The sequence below is a fragment of the Plecotus auritus genome (genome assembly GCF_963455305.1).
Source record: "Plecotus auritus genome assembly, chromosome: 1".
NCBI lineage: Eukaryota > Metazoa > Chordata > Mammalia > Chiroptera > Vespertilionidae > Plecotus > Plecotus auritus.
In genome coordinates this window covers 75,194,043-75,206,358 of record NC_137770.1, presented here as the reverse complement: position 1 = coordinate 75,206,358, position 12,316 = coordinate 75,194,043, and the positions used below count along the sequence as shown (strand labels likewise).

Genomic DNA, 12,316 nt, shown 5'->3' with positions numbered 1-12,316 from the left:
AACAGCCACTCTAGCTCTCGGAGATGAATGCCCTGCACGGCATACCCCTTGAGCAGTAAGAATCCGAGGTATTAAAACCAACTCTTTCTCTAACACACGCGCGCGTACACACACACACACACACACCCGTTGTGCATGCAGCTAGGACACTGCAGCGATGCAAGCAGAGGACAGCAGGCGGAGCTCTCTTTGTACAGTCCCTCTCCTAACCCCCACCAACTAAAGATGAACTCATGCCAGTTCCATTCTTTGCTCTGCAAGGAGAACACACACGGCAGAACAGAGTAGCCTCCCATGTCCTCCTAGAGCACAGTTATTCTAGCTTCTTCGGTCAAACAATCTGGATATTCCAAAACGAGTGACTGAGAGGACCGCTGCCGCAACAATGCAGCCTCCTAAGCAGCTCCCACCCCCGCCCCCTTTCGCGGCGTGCCAAGAGTTTGGAGCGCGCGCACGCACACAGAGCTCGGTGCCTGGCGTATCCCTCCGCCTCCCTCCGATTTGGGAAATGAAGGGAGGAGGGAACTACTTTCCTGAAACTTGCTATGCTGCACACGACTTCGAGTTGCAGTGATTCGCTCTGGGGCTGCAGCTTTGGGTCCTCCTACCCACACACCCTCACAGCCCGGGCACCCCGCTCTGCAACCCCAGCCCGTGCTCACTTTGCTCCCCCCGGGAAGCCAGCGGCCGGGAGAAGTCGCCAGGGACTACTTCGCCTCCACCGGCGGGCGCCCCGGGTTCGGGCAGCGGCGACGGCGGAAGGAGCGGGCGGCGTGAGCGCTTCCGCCGCCCCCCTGGCAGCTCCCCTCGGGCGGGTGTGCGGAGGTGAGGAGTTGGCCCGCCGAGCGGCTGCTGGACACCGGCTGGCTGGTGACCTGCGGCCGCTTTCCTCGCTCTCAAGCTGCTTCTCGGGACCCTGCTCCCCGGGAGCGCCCGCTCTTCGCCGGCCCGAGCGGGGGCGATCGGCCGCCTGCCCCCGCCTCACGCGCTCCCCGCCGTCCCCTCTCCCCCCTCAGGAGCCGTCCCGGCTGGAGCGTGTCTGGAGGAATCCGCCGCCGCGAGGCCCCGCGCCCGGTTCTGCTCGTTCTTGAGGACCGCCCCGCTCGCTGCCGGGGGCTGAGCGGGTGCCGGCAGCGGGGCGGGAGATGGTGGGGTGGGCTCCGGTAGGACCGCGCCGCCGCCGCCGCCCGGAGCCTGGGTTCGGCACCCCCGCGCCGGCCCCCGCCGAGCGGAGCTCTGCTTCCTCCTCGCCGCATCCCTGAGGGCAGCGCCGCCTCTGCTCCGGCTTCGCCGCCGCCCGCCCGCGCCTTGCTGGCCGGACCCCGCTGCTCACCACCCCAGTGGCGGGAGCAGCCGCTCTCCAGTCGCCCTTTGCAGCCCCCCTTCCTTTTTTCCTCTCCGCACACCTCCCCGGCCTCCTCGGATCTCCTGGCTGGGCGCTGAGGCGAGGGAAGAGGCTGGGGTCGCCACGGCGGAGGTTGTTGCCGCCACCCCCCTGCGGGGGTGGCCGGGGTTCCCGGCTGGGGGGGCACCGCTCCGGGTGAGGCGTCCACCATGGTGAGGCCCCTGAGCCGCTGCCCGCGCGCCCCCCCGGCCGTCGCTGCCTCCGGTCCCTCGGTGCTCCTGCTGCTCCTCCTGCTGTTGCGCCTCCATCTCCAGATCGGATCACGGTGAGGGAAAGATGAGCGAGGAGACGGCGACTTCTGACAACGAGTAAGCGCCTCATTGATCTTGATTACTACCCCCTATCCTTCCTCCGCCGCCCCCCGCACCCCTTGAAGACTTGGGTGCCGGAAAGCTTGCAACCCTGGAGAGTTCGGTGCATCTTGTTCTGCAGATAATATTTGATTTCTTTAGCCATTTAATTTCATGGCAGCACTCATCCCCCACCCCCATTTAGTTGCTTCCTTCTGGGGAAGGGTATTGAGGGTTGGGGTTGGATGGCAGTTTTATGTCCAGGAGATAGAGTGATGTGGGTGGATGGATGGAGGCAGGGTAAAATTACCTCTTTGCCTGCAAGACCTTTGGCCTGTCCTTTTTCACTGGAGCGTGCCAATCAACATATCCCGAATATCCATCCTGTTTCCTTTATAGCTATTTCACTTGGAAACTAATGTGTGGGAGCACCTCCTGCAGCAAACTGCTCTTGAATCTTAATTTGATGAGTCAGTGACTCTTAAATACAGATTAAGCCTCTACCCCCTCCCCTCCTTTTTTAAACTTATGACCTGTAAGATTCTTGTAAAAAATGGGGCCAGGGGGACATTTTTAGAATTTAATGGGATTATGGACACCTGGAGTGTGGGAGATGTTAAACCATTATATTTTGCCTTTGCGAACATTGGACATGTGTTTATCAGGTGCATAGAAGAATTTTGAATGCTAATTTTTGTTCTTCAGCTATATTAAAATACACCTTTTACACCTTAGTGTTGATTTAACACTATTTACATTGCTGAATATGTTGATGACTTCATTGATGAACTTCTAGAGCAGCCCGGTTAAAGTTTTTATTTATGTGGGCTGTCCTTATGTTTTTCAGCGAAATGCTTTGCCTTTTACAATATTTTGCTTTAACGTAACAGCTGCTTGGAGAAGTATTGGTGAGATGTTTTCTGTTGAGACTGGATTTAATTTCATGCAGGATATTAGCTTCCGTTTTCTTGTAATTCAAATTTTGTTTATCGTTAGAGGGTTGGAAAGAGTTAAGTGAGTTACGGCTAGTCCTAGGATGCATTCCTTTAAATATAGTGCATTCCTCCAGTCAGACCTCTTTTGAGAGAACTTTAATAAAAGTCCAAAGCCTAGGCCTGTTTAACATAAAATAGCTTGAGAAATGCCAAGCAGCGTTTTTCCTTTCCCTCCCTCCCCCCAGCACACTCTTCTGATGAGCGGGTGTGGGAGAAGGTAGATTGCTGCAGTGTCAGTGCAGTCGGGAAGCAGAAGTGGCCGCCATGTTCTCTCTTTTTTTGTGAATCGCCCTCATTTGCATAGCACACTCTTCATTCATAAAAAAATAATTAAACATCCATCACCTTGGACATCTTGAAAGGATTTCCCAAGAAAAAAATTCGAAGCTTGATTGTCTTCACGTAGATTCTTGAGTTCAGGAAGTAAGGAAAATTCGAAGTTTTAGGTTAAATTCTAAAATATACGCACACACAAACAACTACCCCTGTTCTCAGAATGTTGACACAGTTATGTGGGAAATATCAGTTCGGGGAGGTGCTGGGATCACGTGATCGCCTCCATTCATAAAATACCTGGCTGTCCATTCACAGTGCAGTACACTGTCTCGTTGCCTTCCGCAGATTAGACCTACTTTGAGCGAGATCAAGAAGTACTGTATCTCAGATAACGCCTAGTTAGGAGAACAGCCGCTGGAAATTCTGAACAGAATGACGATATTTTTTGGGTCTCTTAAGAAAGCTTGGATCAACATGTCAAGTTCATGTTAGGGATAGGAAAAGACTAATTACCATATTTAAAGTGAAATATTTAATACCTCAGCTAATAGAAAAGCAAATGAGGGAATGTGGATTGACACACGTGTAAAATAGTTTCTAAATGGCTCTTTCTGTAATATTTGTCATGAACAAATTCAGAGCAAGTTTTTGGTGTAGTGATGTCCGTGGATGATTTTGCTGTTATACGAAAAATGAGTAAATATTCCCAGTGGTTTAATCCCAAAGATGTTGATATTTGAAACATGAAATGGCAGTTTTTACTGAGAAGATTGCTTCCCTCCCTCCCTCCCTCCCTCCCTCTCTCTCTCTCTCTCTCTCTCTCTCTCTCTCTCTCTTATTCTCTCTCTCTCTCTCTCATATTTTAAATGTACTTAGTGTGGGACAACTTGGAAATCTCACCCATATTTTTGGAATTCTGTTTTCACAAATATATCCTGCTTTATTAATGTTATTCCCTAGGAGGTTTGTTAAGCTAGTTTTTGTAGGACAAAATTAATGTTTTAGCATATAGTATTTTGCTATTAGATCTTAACTCTTCATGGGAATAAGCTCTTGGGATTTTACTTAAATTTTTTTTTATATTAGAAAGTGATGTGTTCATCTGGTAATCACTTTTTTTAGGGCCAACATTGTGCATTAGATAAACCACAGTAAACTTGTTTCGAACGTAGCTTTTATTCTGGTAATTTATATATCTCATCTTTAATATATAAAGTAATGTTTTGAAGTGGCAATTTATTGTTTAACCATGGATATTATGAAGATACAAGAAATATATAATGGCCGATGCCCTTGAAGGTTTAACATAGTTTAAAACTGCCCTGTAATGTGGACTTTATTTATAAAATCCTTATGTATATTTTTTTCTTTCCTCAGTTTTTTTCCAAGTCTCAATTAGTAGGAATTTAATTACAGTAGAGATTATTTTTAACACTGGAATGTTTTTACACTTAATTTCAACCGTTAGAAAAAAAAAAAAGTGAATCGCTTCTAGGCCTTTAGGCTAAGCTAAGATCAAGTGTAGAAAAAAAGTGAAAATCACCAATATCTTGAGAAACCTTAATCTTTTCTAAGCCATTGTAGTAAAATACAGCAAGGCCTTTGTGGCCTCATTTTGAAATCCTCTTATGTGCTTTATTATTTGAAATAAGAGTTATGTGTAGAGAGATAGATAGCTCTCAGAGGTTGATTGTGGATATATATTGAATCAAGAATTAGTGAAGGATCTACTATGTGTAAGACTTTGTCTTATGTAATATCAGACTTCGGGAAGAGTTGGTAAAATTCTGCTTTTCTTCAACCTTTAGTAGGAACTGGAACTGAGTTAAAAGTGCAGTTTAAAAAAATAATTCTTTCCATGCAGGAGTAATAGTTTATTTCAGATAATGTACAAAATGGTCTTTAAAATGAAAAAATAATAACTTATTTGCATTTCTACTACTAAGATGTCTTAATATTTGATATATAAACACCCTTTTCATGATATGCATAAATCATATTCATTTATTGGATTTTTTTTTACCATGTGCCAAGCACTGATAAATGCTTTACTCATGTATTATATAATTTATGTATATGTGTGTATTTTCAGCAGAAATAGAATTGTATAGCATATACTATTATAGCTTAATATATTGTATTTTCCTATGTCATTACATTCTAGAATATAATTTTAATGGCTACATTATATTCAGTATGTAACATGCATTAGTTTTAGTCAGTCTACTATTTTTGGATATTTCTAAACAGTGCTGCATTTGATCCTGAGTTCTGTCTGTATCCAAATATATTACTTTTTCCTTGAGATAGTCTAGGAATGGAGTTAAAGAAGTAAGTTTTAAATTTTTTTATTTCTGTCAAATTGCCCTCTAGAAAAGAATCTCATTGTATCAGAGTGCTTATACCTTGAAATGTCTGTCCAGTTCTCTTATAAATAAATTTTTGCCATTTTAAAAAAAATTCTCACCTGAGGATATGTTTTTTTATTGATTTAGAGAGAGAGAGAGAGAGAGAGAGAGAGAGAGAGAGAGAGAGAGACAAAGAAAGAAAAAGAAAGGAAGAGAGAAAAAGAAAGATGTGAGAGAGAAACATACTTCAGTTGCCTCCCATACCCACCTGGACCCAGCCAGCAACCTAGGTATGGTGCCCTGACTGGGAATTGAACCCGCTATATGGGACATTGCTCCAACCACCTGGGCCACCTGGCCAGGGCAATTTTTGCCAAATTGAATGAGGAAATGAAATTTTATGCCTATTTTTAAAAGGTGCTGGATGGTAAAATAAAATTGATACTTGAAAAAACGAAAAACTTGTAAGGTTGTTTTTGGACAACTGGACTGAAACAAAATACTATATAATAAAATAAAATTACAATGTATGTGATCATACAGAAGTCATCTACAGATCATTTATTTAACTTTTACCAACCTTTATGTAGTAGGGTATAGTGTAGAGAACATTGGACTTGGAACTGGGTGATGCAATGCTGTCCTAACTGTCACTAATTTTTTCTGTGATTCTGGGCAAGTGACAGCTTCTGTGGGCCTCAGTTTGCTCACTTGTAAATCAAGGTATTTGAACTGAGCATTATTATGGCCCCTTCCTATGCTAAATCACCCTAAAGTAATACGGTGGTAGAAATACTGCAAGTCACTAGCCTTGTAATGTACAAATTTGTTAATTAATTTTATTATGTTGTTTGTGAAATATTGAAGCAAATGAAAGAAAGACTTCTAGTAGAGATCTGATAGGATGATGAATTTAAAAGCATGAATTTTGATGAACCAAGATAAAATTGGAAACAATTAGTATGTTCAGAATCTTCTAAGATTTTCTTATTTTGGGCTTAAGAACCCTGTGTCTTTGATATTATATATCACAGATGGAGAACTTTTTAGTACTTTTTTTAAGCCTCCTTTTAAAGCTATTGGGTTTAAATACCAATTTGAGTATTTCTAAAAGGAATACTTGTACTAACAAGGTACCAACCCTTGTGTTTTAATTGTCCAAGAGGTGCAAACAAAGTAAGTCTTTTCATTTGGTTATTCATACAAATCATGTTAATCTAATACTAAGAAGTAATTTAATTCATTTAAGGAGCTAATGCAGATAATGAAAATTTTTTTTTTAAATTTTTTTTATTGACTCACTAGAGGCCCAGTGCACGAATTTGTGCATGGGTGGGGTCCCTCGGCCTGGCTGGCAATCAGGGCCGATTGGGGGCCGTCTTGCCCAGTCCCCATCAGAGCCAGCTGGCTGGGGGGGGACTGCGGGAGATTGGCTAGCCATAGGAGCTTGGCTGTGGGGAGCGCACTGACCACCGGGGGGCAGCTCCTGCATTGAGTGTCTGCCCCCTGGTGGTCAATGCACATCATAGCGACCGGTCGTTTGTTTGCTTAGGCTTTTATATATATAGATAGATTTGAGAGAGAGAAACATCGCTTTATTGTTCCACTTACTGATGCATTCATTGGTTGCTTCTTGTTTGTGCCCTAACCTGAGATTGAACTTGCAACCGTGGTGTATGGGGACAGTGTTGTGCACTAACCAAACTAGCTACCCTGCCAGGGCCTTATTTTTTAATACTCAGATTTAGTTTGCTGTTTATAACAAATTTTGTGTCATAGCAGCATATCATTTTAGAGTCCTGAGCTATTGTCATTATAAACTCCTAACATGTTGATTTTTGTGGCAAACTGAATGGTTTTAAAGGAAAAAAAAAAGTATTTTTGTTTAAACATAGCTTATTATTTTTGTTAAAATATGGTTCATTAGTAATGGCTCTTAGACTAAGGTGTTAAATTGCTTGAGACATTGAGTTCTTAGAATTCAGACTACTAATCTCTAACTGAACCTTGTTTACATTCATGGTTGAGGGAAATACCAACAAATCATAGCAGAATTAGAAGTACTTGTGACAGCAATTGTATTAGTTCCCTAGGACTGTCATAATAAAGTATCACAAACTAGGCGGCTTAAAACAACAGAAATTTATTGTCTCACAGTTCTGGAGGTTAGAAGTTCAAAATCAAGGTGTTGGCAGGGCCATGGTCTGAAATCAGTGGGTGAATCCATCCTTGCCTCTTCCTAGCTAATGTGGTTGATGGCAACTTTGGGATTCCTTGGCTTGCAGCTGCCTAATTCCATAATCTGCTTTCATCATCTCATGGTATTCTCTCTGTGTATCTCTGTCTTCACATGCCCCCCTTCCCTTTTTCTAATATGTATTTTTTTATCTCAGAGAGGAAGGGAGAGAGAGATAGAAACATCAATGATGAGAGAGAACCATTAATTGGCTGCCTCCTGCATGCCCCCAGCTGGGGATTGAGCCCACAACCTGGGCATGTCCCCTTGACCAAAATTGAACCCGGGACCCTTCAGTCCGCAGGCCAGCTAGGGCCACATGGCCCTTTTACTAGTATAAGGACACCAGTCATATTGGATTAGGAGCCCACCCTACTCCCGTATGACTTCCTCTTTACATTCTATAACAGGGGTCCTCAAACTACAGCCCGCGGGCCACATGCGGCCCACCGAGGACATTTATCCGGCCGGGTGCCACTGCCTGTCCTGCTTAGCAGCCCCGGGCCCTCAGTGCGCATAGGAATTTGTTCATAGTTTTTTTTTAAAACTATAGTCCGGCCCTCCAACGGTCTGAGGGACAGTGAACTGGCCCCCTGTTTAAAAAGTTTGAGGACCCCTGTTCTATAACAACCCTATTTCCAAACAAGATCACTTTCTGAGATACTAGGATTTTGGACTTCAACATTATTTATTTTTAAAAGGATATAATTCACCCATAATGGCGATAGAAGTCAGATGATTTTTTTTTAACAGTATAATTGGCATCCAGGGGTTAATAGGTATCTTGAAATAGCACTTATTATAGTCACTAGTTTGAAATTATTATAGTTAATTAAACTATTGCTAGAGCTTTTATTTTAATATGTTAATAAAAGAAGCACATGTATTTTGTATTGTTATTTCAAAATTTAAAATATTTTGTTATTTATGTCAATGTAATTGATTTCTTTTGTAATCCTATGCATTTTGTTTTAAGCCTTCAATGTTCTGAGAAGGGGGCCATAGGCTTCTTTAGACTGACAAAGAGGTCCATGGCACAAAAGGTTAAGATCTGCTATAGCCCTGGCCAGTGTGGCTCAGCTGGTTGAGCATCCGCCCATGCACTGAAAGATTGCCCTTTAGATTCCCTCAGGGCACATGCCCGTTTGTGCTCCATTCCGAGTAGGGGGCGTGCAGGAGGCAGCCCATCCATGTTTCTCTCCCTCTCCCTTCTTTTCTCTAAAATCAATAAAAATATATTTTAAAAAATCTCCTGCTATAGAAGGCTGAACCCAAAGATATGGATATAAAATGGGAAGATTAAGAAACATGAAGGATAAGATATACAAGTTCAACAGTTCCAAAAGAAGAGATAATAGAGGAGAGGAAATAGAGATAATGGCTGAGAATTTTCAAAAGGAGCAAATTAAACCCAATTCAGTGAACTAAACACAAAACAGCCTCGCAGTCAAACTGGGATTATCTGTAGATTGCAAGAAAGGAACAACCTAACAAACTCCATGTAGTTTATCACATTTGAATGTTAAAGGAGAGAAATGATAGTTTTAATAAGTGCCAGAAATGTAATACTGTCATTCCATCTCTGCCTATAATATGGAAGTAAATGTTCATAATTTGAAGGTTTATAATATAAATATTCATAAATACAGATTTACAAGATTTCTGCTCCCTAGAACTTAAGACAATTTTTCTGATTTAAAGTGAGAGTGTTGGATTTGATCTTTAGGATTTCTTTTAGTTCAGTAATTCTAGAATCCTAAGTGATTTTCTTTGTATTTCTGAACCACATTGAATAGAGCGTTACTGTTACTTATAAATATAGAATTGATTGGTGAAGATTTCCTTGTATCTGAAATTTTTGAATTATCTTGGAAGGCATTTTCTTTGTACATTTAGAGTACAAAGAATAAGCTTTAGAAAATTCAACAGTGATTGGAAATAACAATCTAATCAGTTTTATAACATTATAATTTAGATAAAGGCCTTTATGACTTAGAATGTAGAATGCAATTGTTTTTTGCTGGTTGTATTTAATGATACTATTGCTTATGATTGAACACATCTCAGTTGTTTATTCACATGTTTAGAGATTACTTTCACAAATACATGGTATTTGTTTTTGTTTTTAATTTTTTAATGTTTAAAGTATTACATATGTCTCCTTTTCCTCCATTGACCTCTCCCCGGCCACTCCTACCCCCCAGCACATGCCCTCACTTCCCTAGTGTCTGTGTTCATTGGTTATACTTATATGCATACAAGTTTTTTGGATTACCAGAAATTTAGTGAATCATGACTTTTCTGATGCCACTTTTTCAAAGTTGTCATAACTTTCACCACATTAGAATGTTTTAGTAACTTTGGCATAAAGTTACCAAACTTTTTTTTTTCTGTTTTATTGTTAATTACATTGATATTTTGAGATTGGAATTCGGGATCAATTCTGGGTTTGCCCCATTAATAATATGTGAAAGCATTTCAAAATTTTAGTTGCTGAATTGTGTATATGGATTTCTTAACAGTTTTTCAGGACAGATTTCATTAGTAACATTTTCTTCAAGAATTTCAGATCAGTGACATTTGAGTGCCTACTAGGCATTTGACTTTTCCTTAGCCTTGGAGATACAAAGATAAGTAAAACCTGATAACTGCTTTCACTTTCCAACAGGGGAACTAGATCCCTCTGAAATGTGATGAGTGCTCTGCTTATGAAGTTATTCAGGGCTGTAGGAGAAAGTGATGCTACCTGGAGGTGGATGACAGGGTGAGAGTTATGTGTGAAGGAAGTTTTCAGAAAAGAAGTGGCATTTTAGGAGTCAACTAGAGATGAGATGGAAAGGGGAAAAGTATTCCAAGAAGTGGGGTGGGAAGGGGGTAAAACAAAAGCAAGCACAGAAGGTTTGAAGAAAAGCAATAGCTTTTTGGGTAAATATGTTTGGAGGAGTAATGGGAGATAGATTACAAGGTGTTGGTGGCCAGATTGTAAGTATAGATTTGTTGTTTAACTGTGTATCAGCAATCTTGGAGCAAAGGTGATGGCTAGGTCTGGAGCCTGAGGGCCACAAGATAAATGTGACAGAGGCTCCTGGAAGCTTTTGAAAAGTTGAGAGAAATTTATTTAACTGTTCAGTATGTTAATAACATTAATTTTGAACAGAATTCCCATAAATTTTTCAGATAAAGCACTAAGCATTTGAAGAAAATTTGTTCTTTGAGCTTCCCTCCCTCTTCACCACAACTCTTAGGTCAGTAAGGCTAATAATGAAAGGCACCAGCTTAAGTCTTTATCATGTAGACAGTGGGGAACATTATTTTAAGTGAGGAAGTGATGTCAGATTTGTGTAGAACGGTGAATACTAGGGTTACTTTGTACAGGTGATTAGAGGGAAAAGAAAGAAAAAGAAAATGAACTCTCATTGAGGAGGAAGATGTAATAATGATCAAGGTAAAGAACAGCTGGGAATAGTTCATTTGGAACTGTTGAGGATGAATTTGTAAGGCAGTTTAGATTTCCAGCAAGTGTGATTATATGACTGGATGTGAAGGAAGTAGGATGAGTGTGGGATGATTTCAACATTTTAAATTTGGGTGGCTGTGATGCTTTTAAATGAAGTGGGAAGAGGAAGAGACGGTTTTTAAGGGGAAAATAACTCAATTTTGATACTTTTTAATTTGTGGGTGCCTACTAGGTATTCTAATAAAAAGGGAATATGCTAATTGACCATCACTCCATCACAAAGATGGCTGCACCCACAGCTAAGGCCAAGTTCCCATAAGGAGCCTTAATGAGCAATCAGCAGGGACCTGAGGCTACGCCCTCCCCTGCCCCCATGGGGCTTGACAGGGGACCTCAGGCCACGCCGCACACCCGGCAGGGCTTGATCAGGGACCTCAAGGTGCGCTTCCCGTCCTGGTGCTGGGCTAGGGGACCTCAGGCTGCTCCCCCCACCAGGTGGGACTTGACAGGGGACTTCAGGCTGCACCCCCCGCCCCAACACCGGGCCAGTGGACCTGAGGCTGGGCCCCCCCTGCCTGGCAGGGCTTGACAGGGGACCTCAAGGTGCACCCCCAGTGCTGGGTCGGGAGAACTCAGTCCGGGCCCCCCACCCAGCGGGGCTTGACGGGGGACCTGAAGCTTTGCCCCACTCCCAGTGCTGGGCCGGGGCACCTGAGGCTGTGCTGCCCCGCCTGGCGGGGCTTGACGGGGGACCTCAGGCCATGCCCCCCACCCAGCGGGGCTTGACATGGGATCTCGGGCTGTGTCCCCTACCCGGGGGACCTCAAGGCACACCCCCCCGCCCCAGTCTGGGCTGGGGGACCTCAGGCCACACCCCCTATCCTGGTGCCAGGCCAAGGGATCTTGAGGCTACGTCCCCTGCCTGGTGGGGCTTGACAAGGGTGGGACTGGCCAGGTCTGGATCTAGCCCAGTGGAGGGGAGGGGCGGCCAGGTCTGGGTCTCACGTGATTTTGAGGCTCATGTGGGTGGGCGGGGACTTGACTCTGGGTCCCGTGGTGCGCCCCAGGCTCTGATAGGAGGAAGGTTTTCATGTACATTTTACTAATTTTCTTTCATCTCTGACACTTCTGTTATAGAGAAAGGGCAAATAGCAATATTAAATTATTTCCTCTAATCCCCTTTTAACGTGCACGAATTTCGTGCACTGCGCCACTAGTCAAGGTATAAAATACCCCATAAGGTGTTTTAAATTACAGGTTTGGTGCCCAAAGAATGTTGAGAGGGCAGAGTTAGAGGCAACATATTCAG

At 43.1% G+C, this 12,316-nt stretch overlaps 1 protein-coding gene across 1 annotated transcript in view; it reads left to right on the top strand.

Annotated features, from left to right (window-relative positions):
* The first annotated feature begins 567 nt into the window (after positions 1 to 567).
* Positions 568 to 12,316, top strand: part of SPRED1 (sprouty related EVH1 domain containing 1) — a 129,812-nt gene continuing 118,063 nt past the window's right edge. The window contains exon 1 of the mRNA XM_080683764.1: positions 568 to 1,713. Within this exon, the coding sequence (XP_080539890.1) occupies positions 1,682 to 1,713 (32 nt within the window). The 5' untranslated portion in view covers positions 568 to 1,681. The remainder of the gene's footprint in view (positions 1,714 to 12,316) is intronic.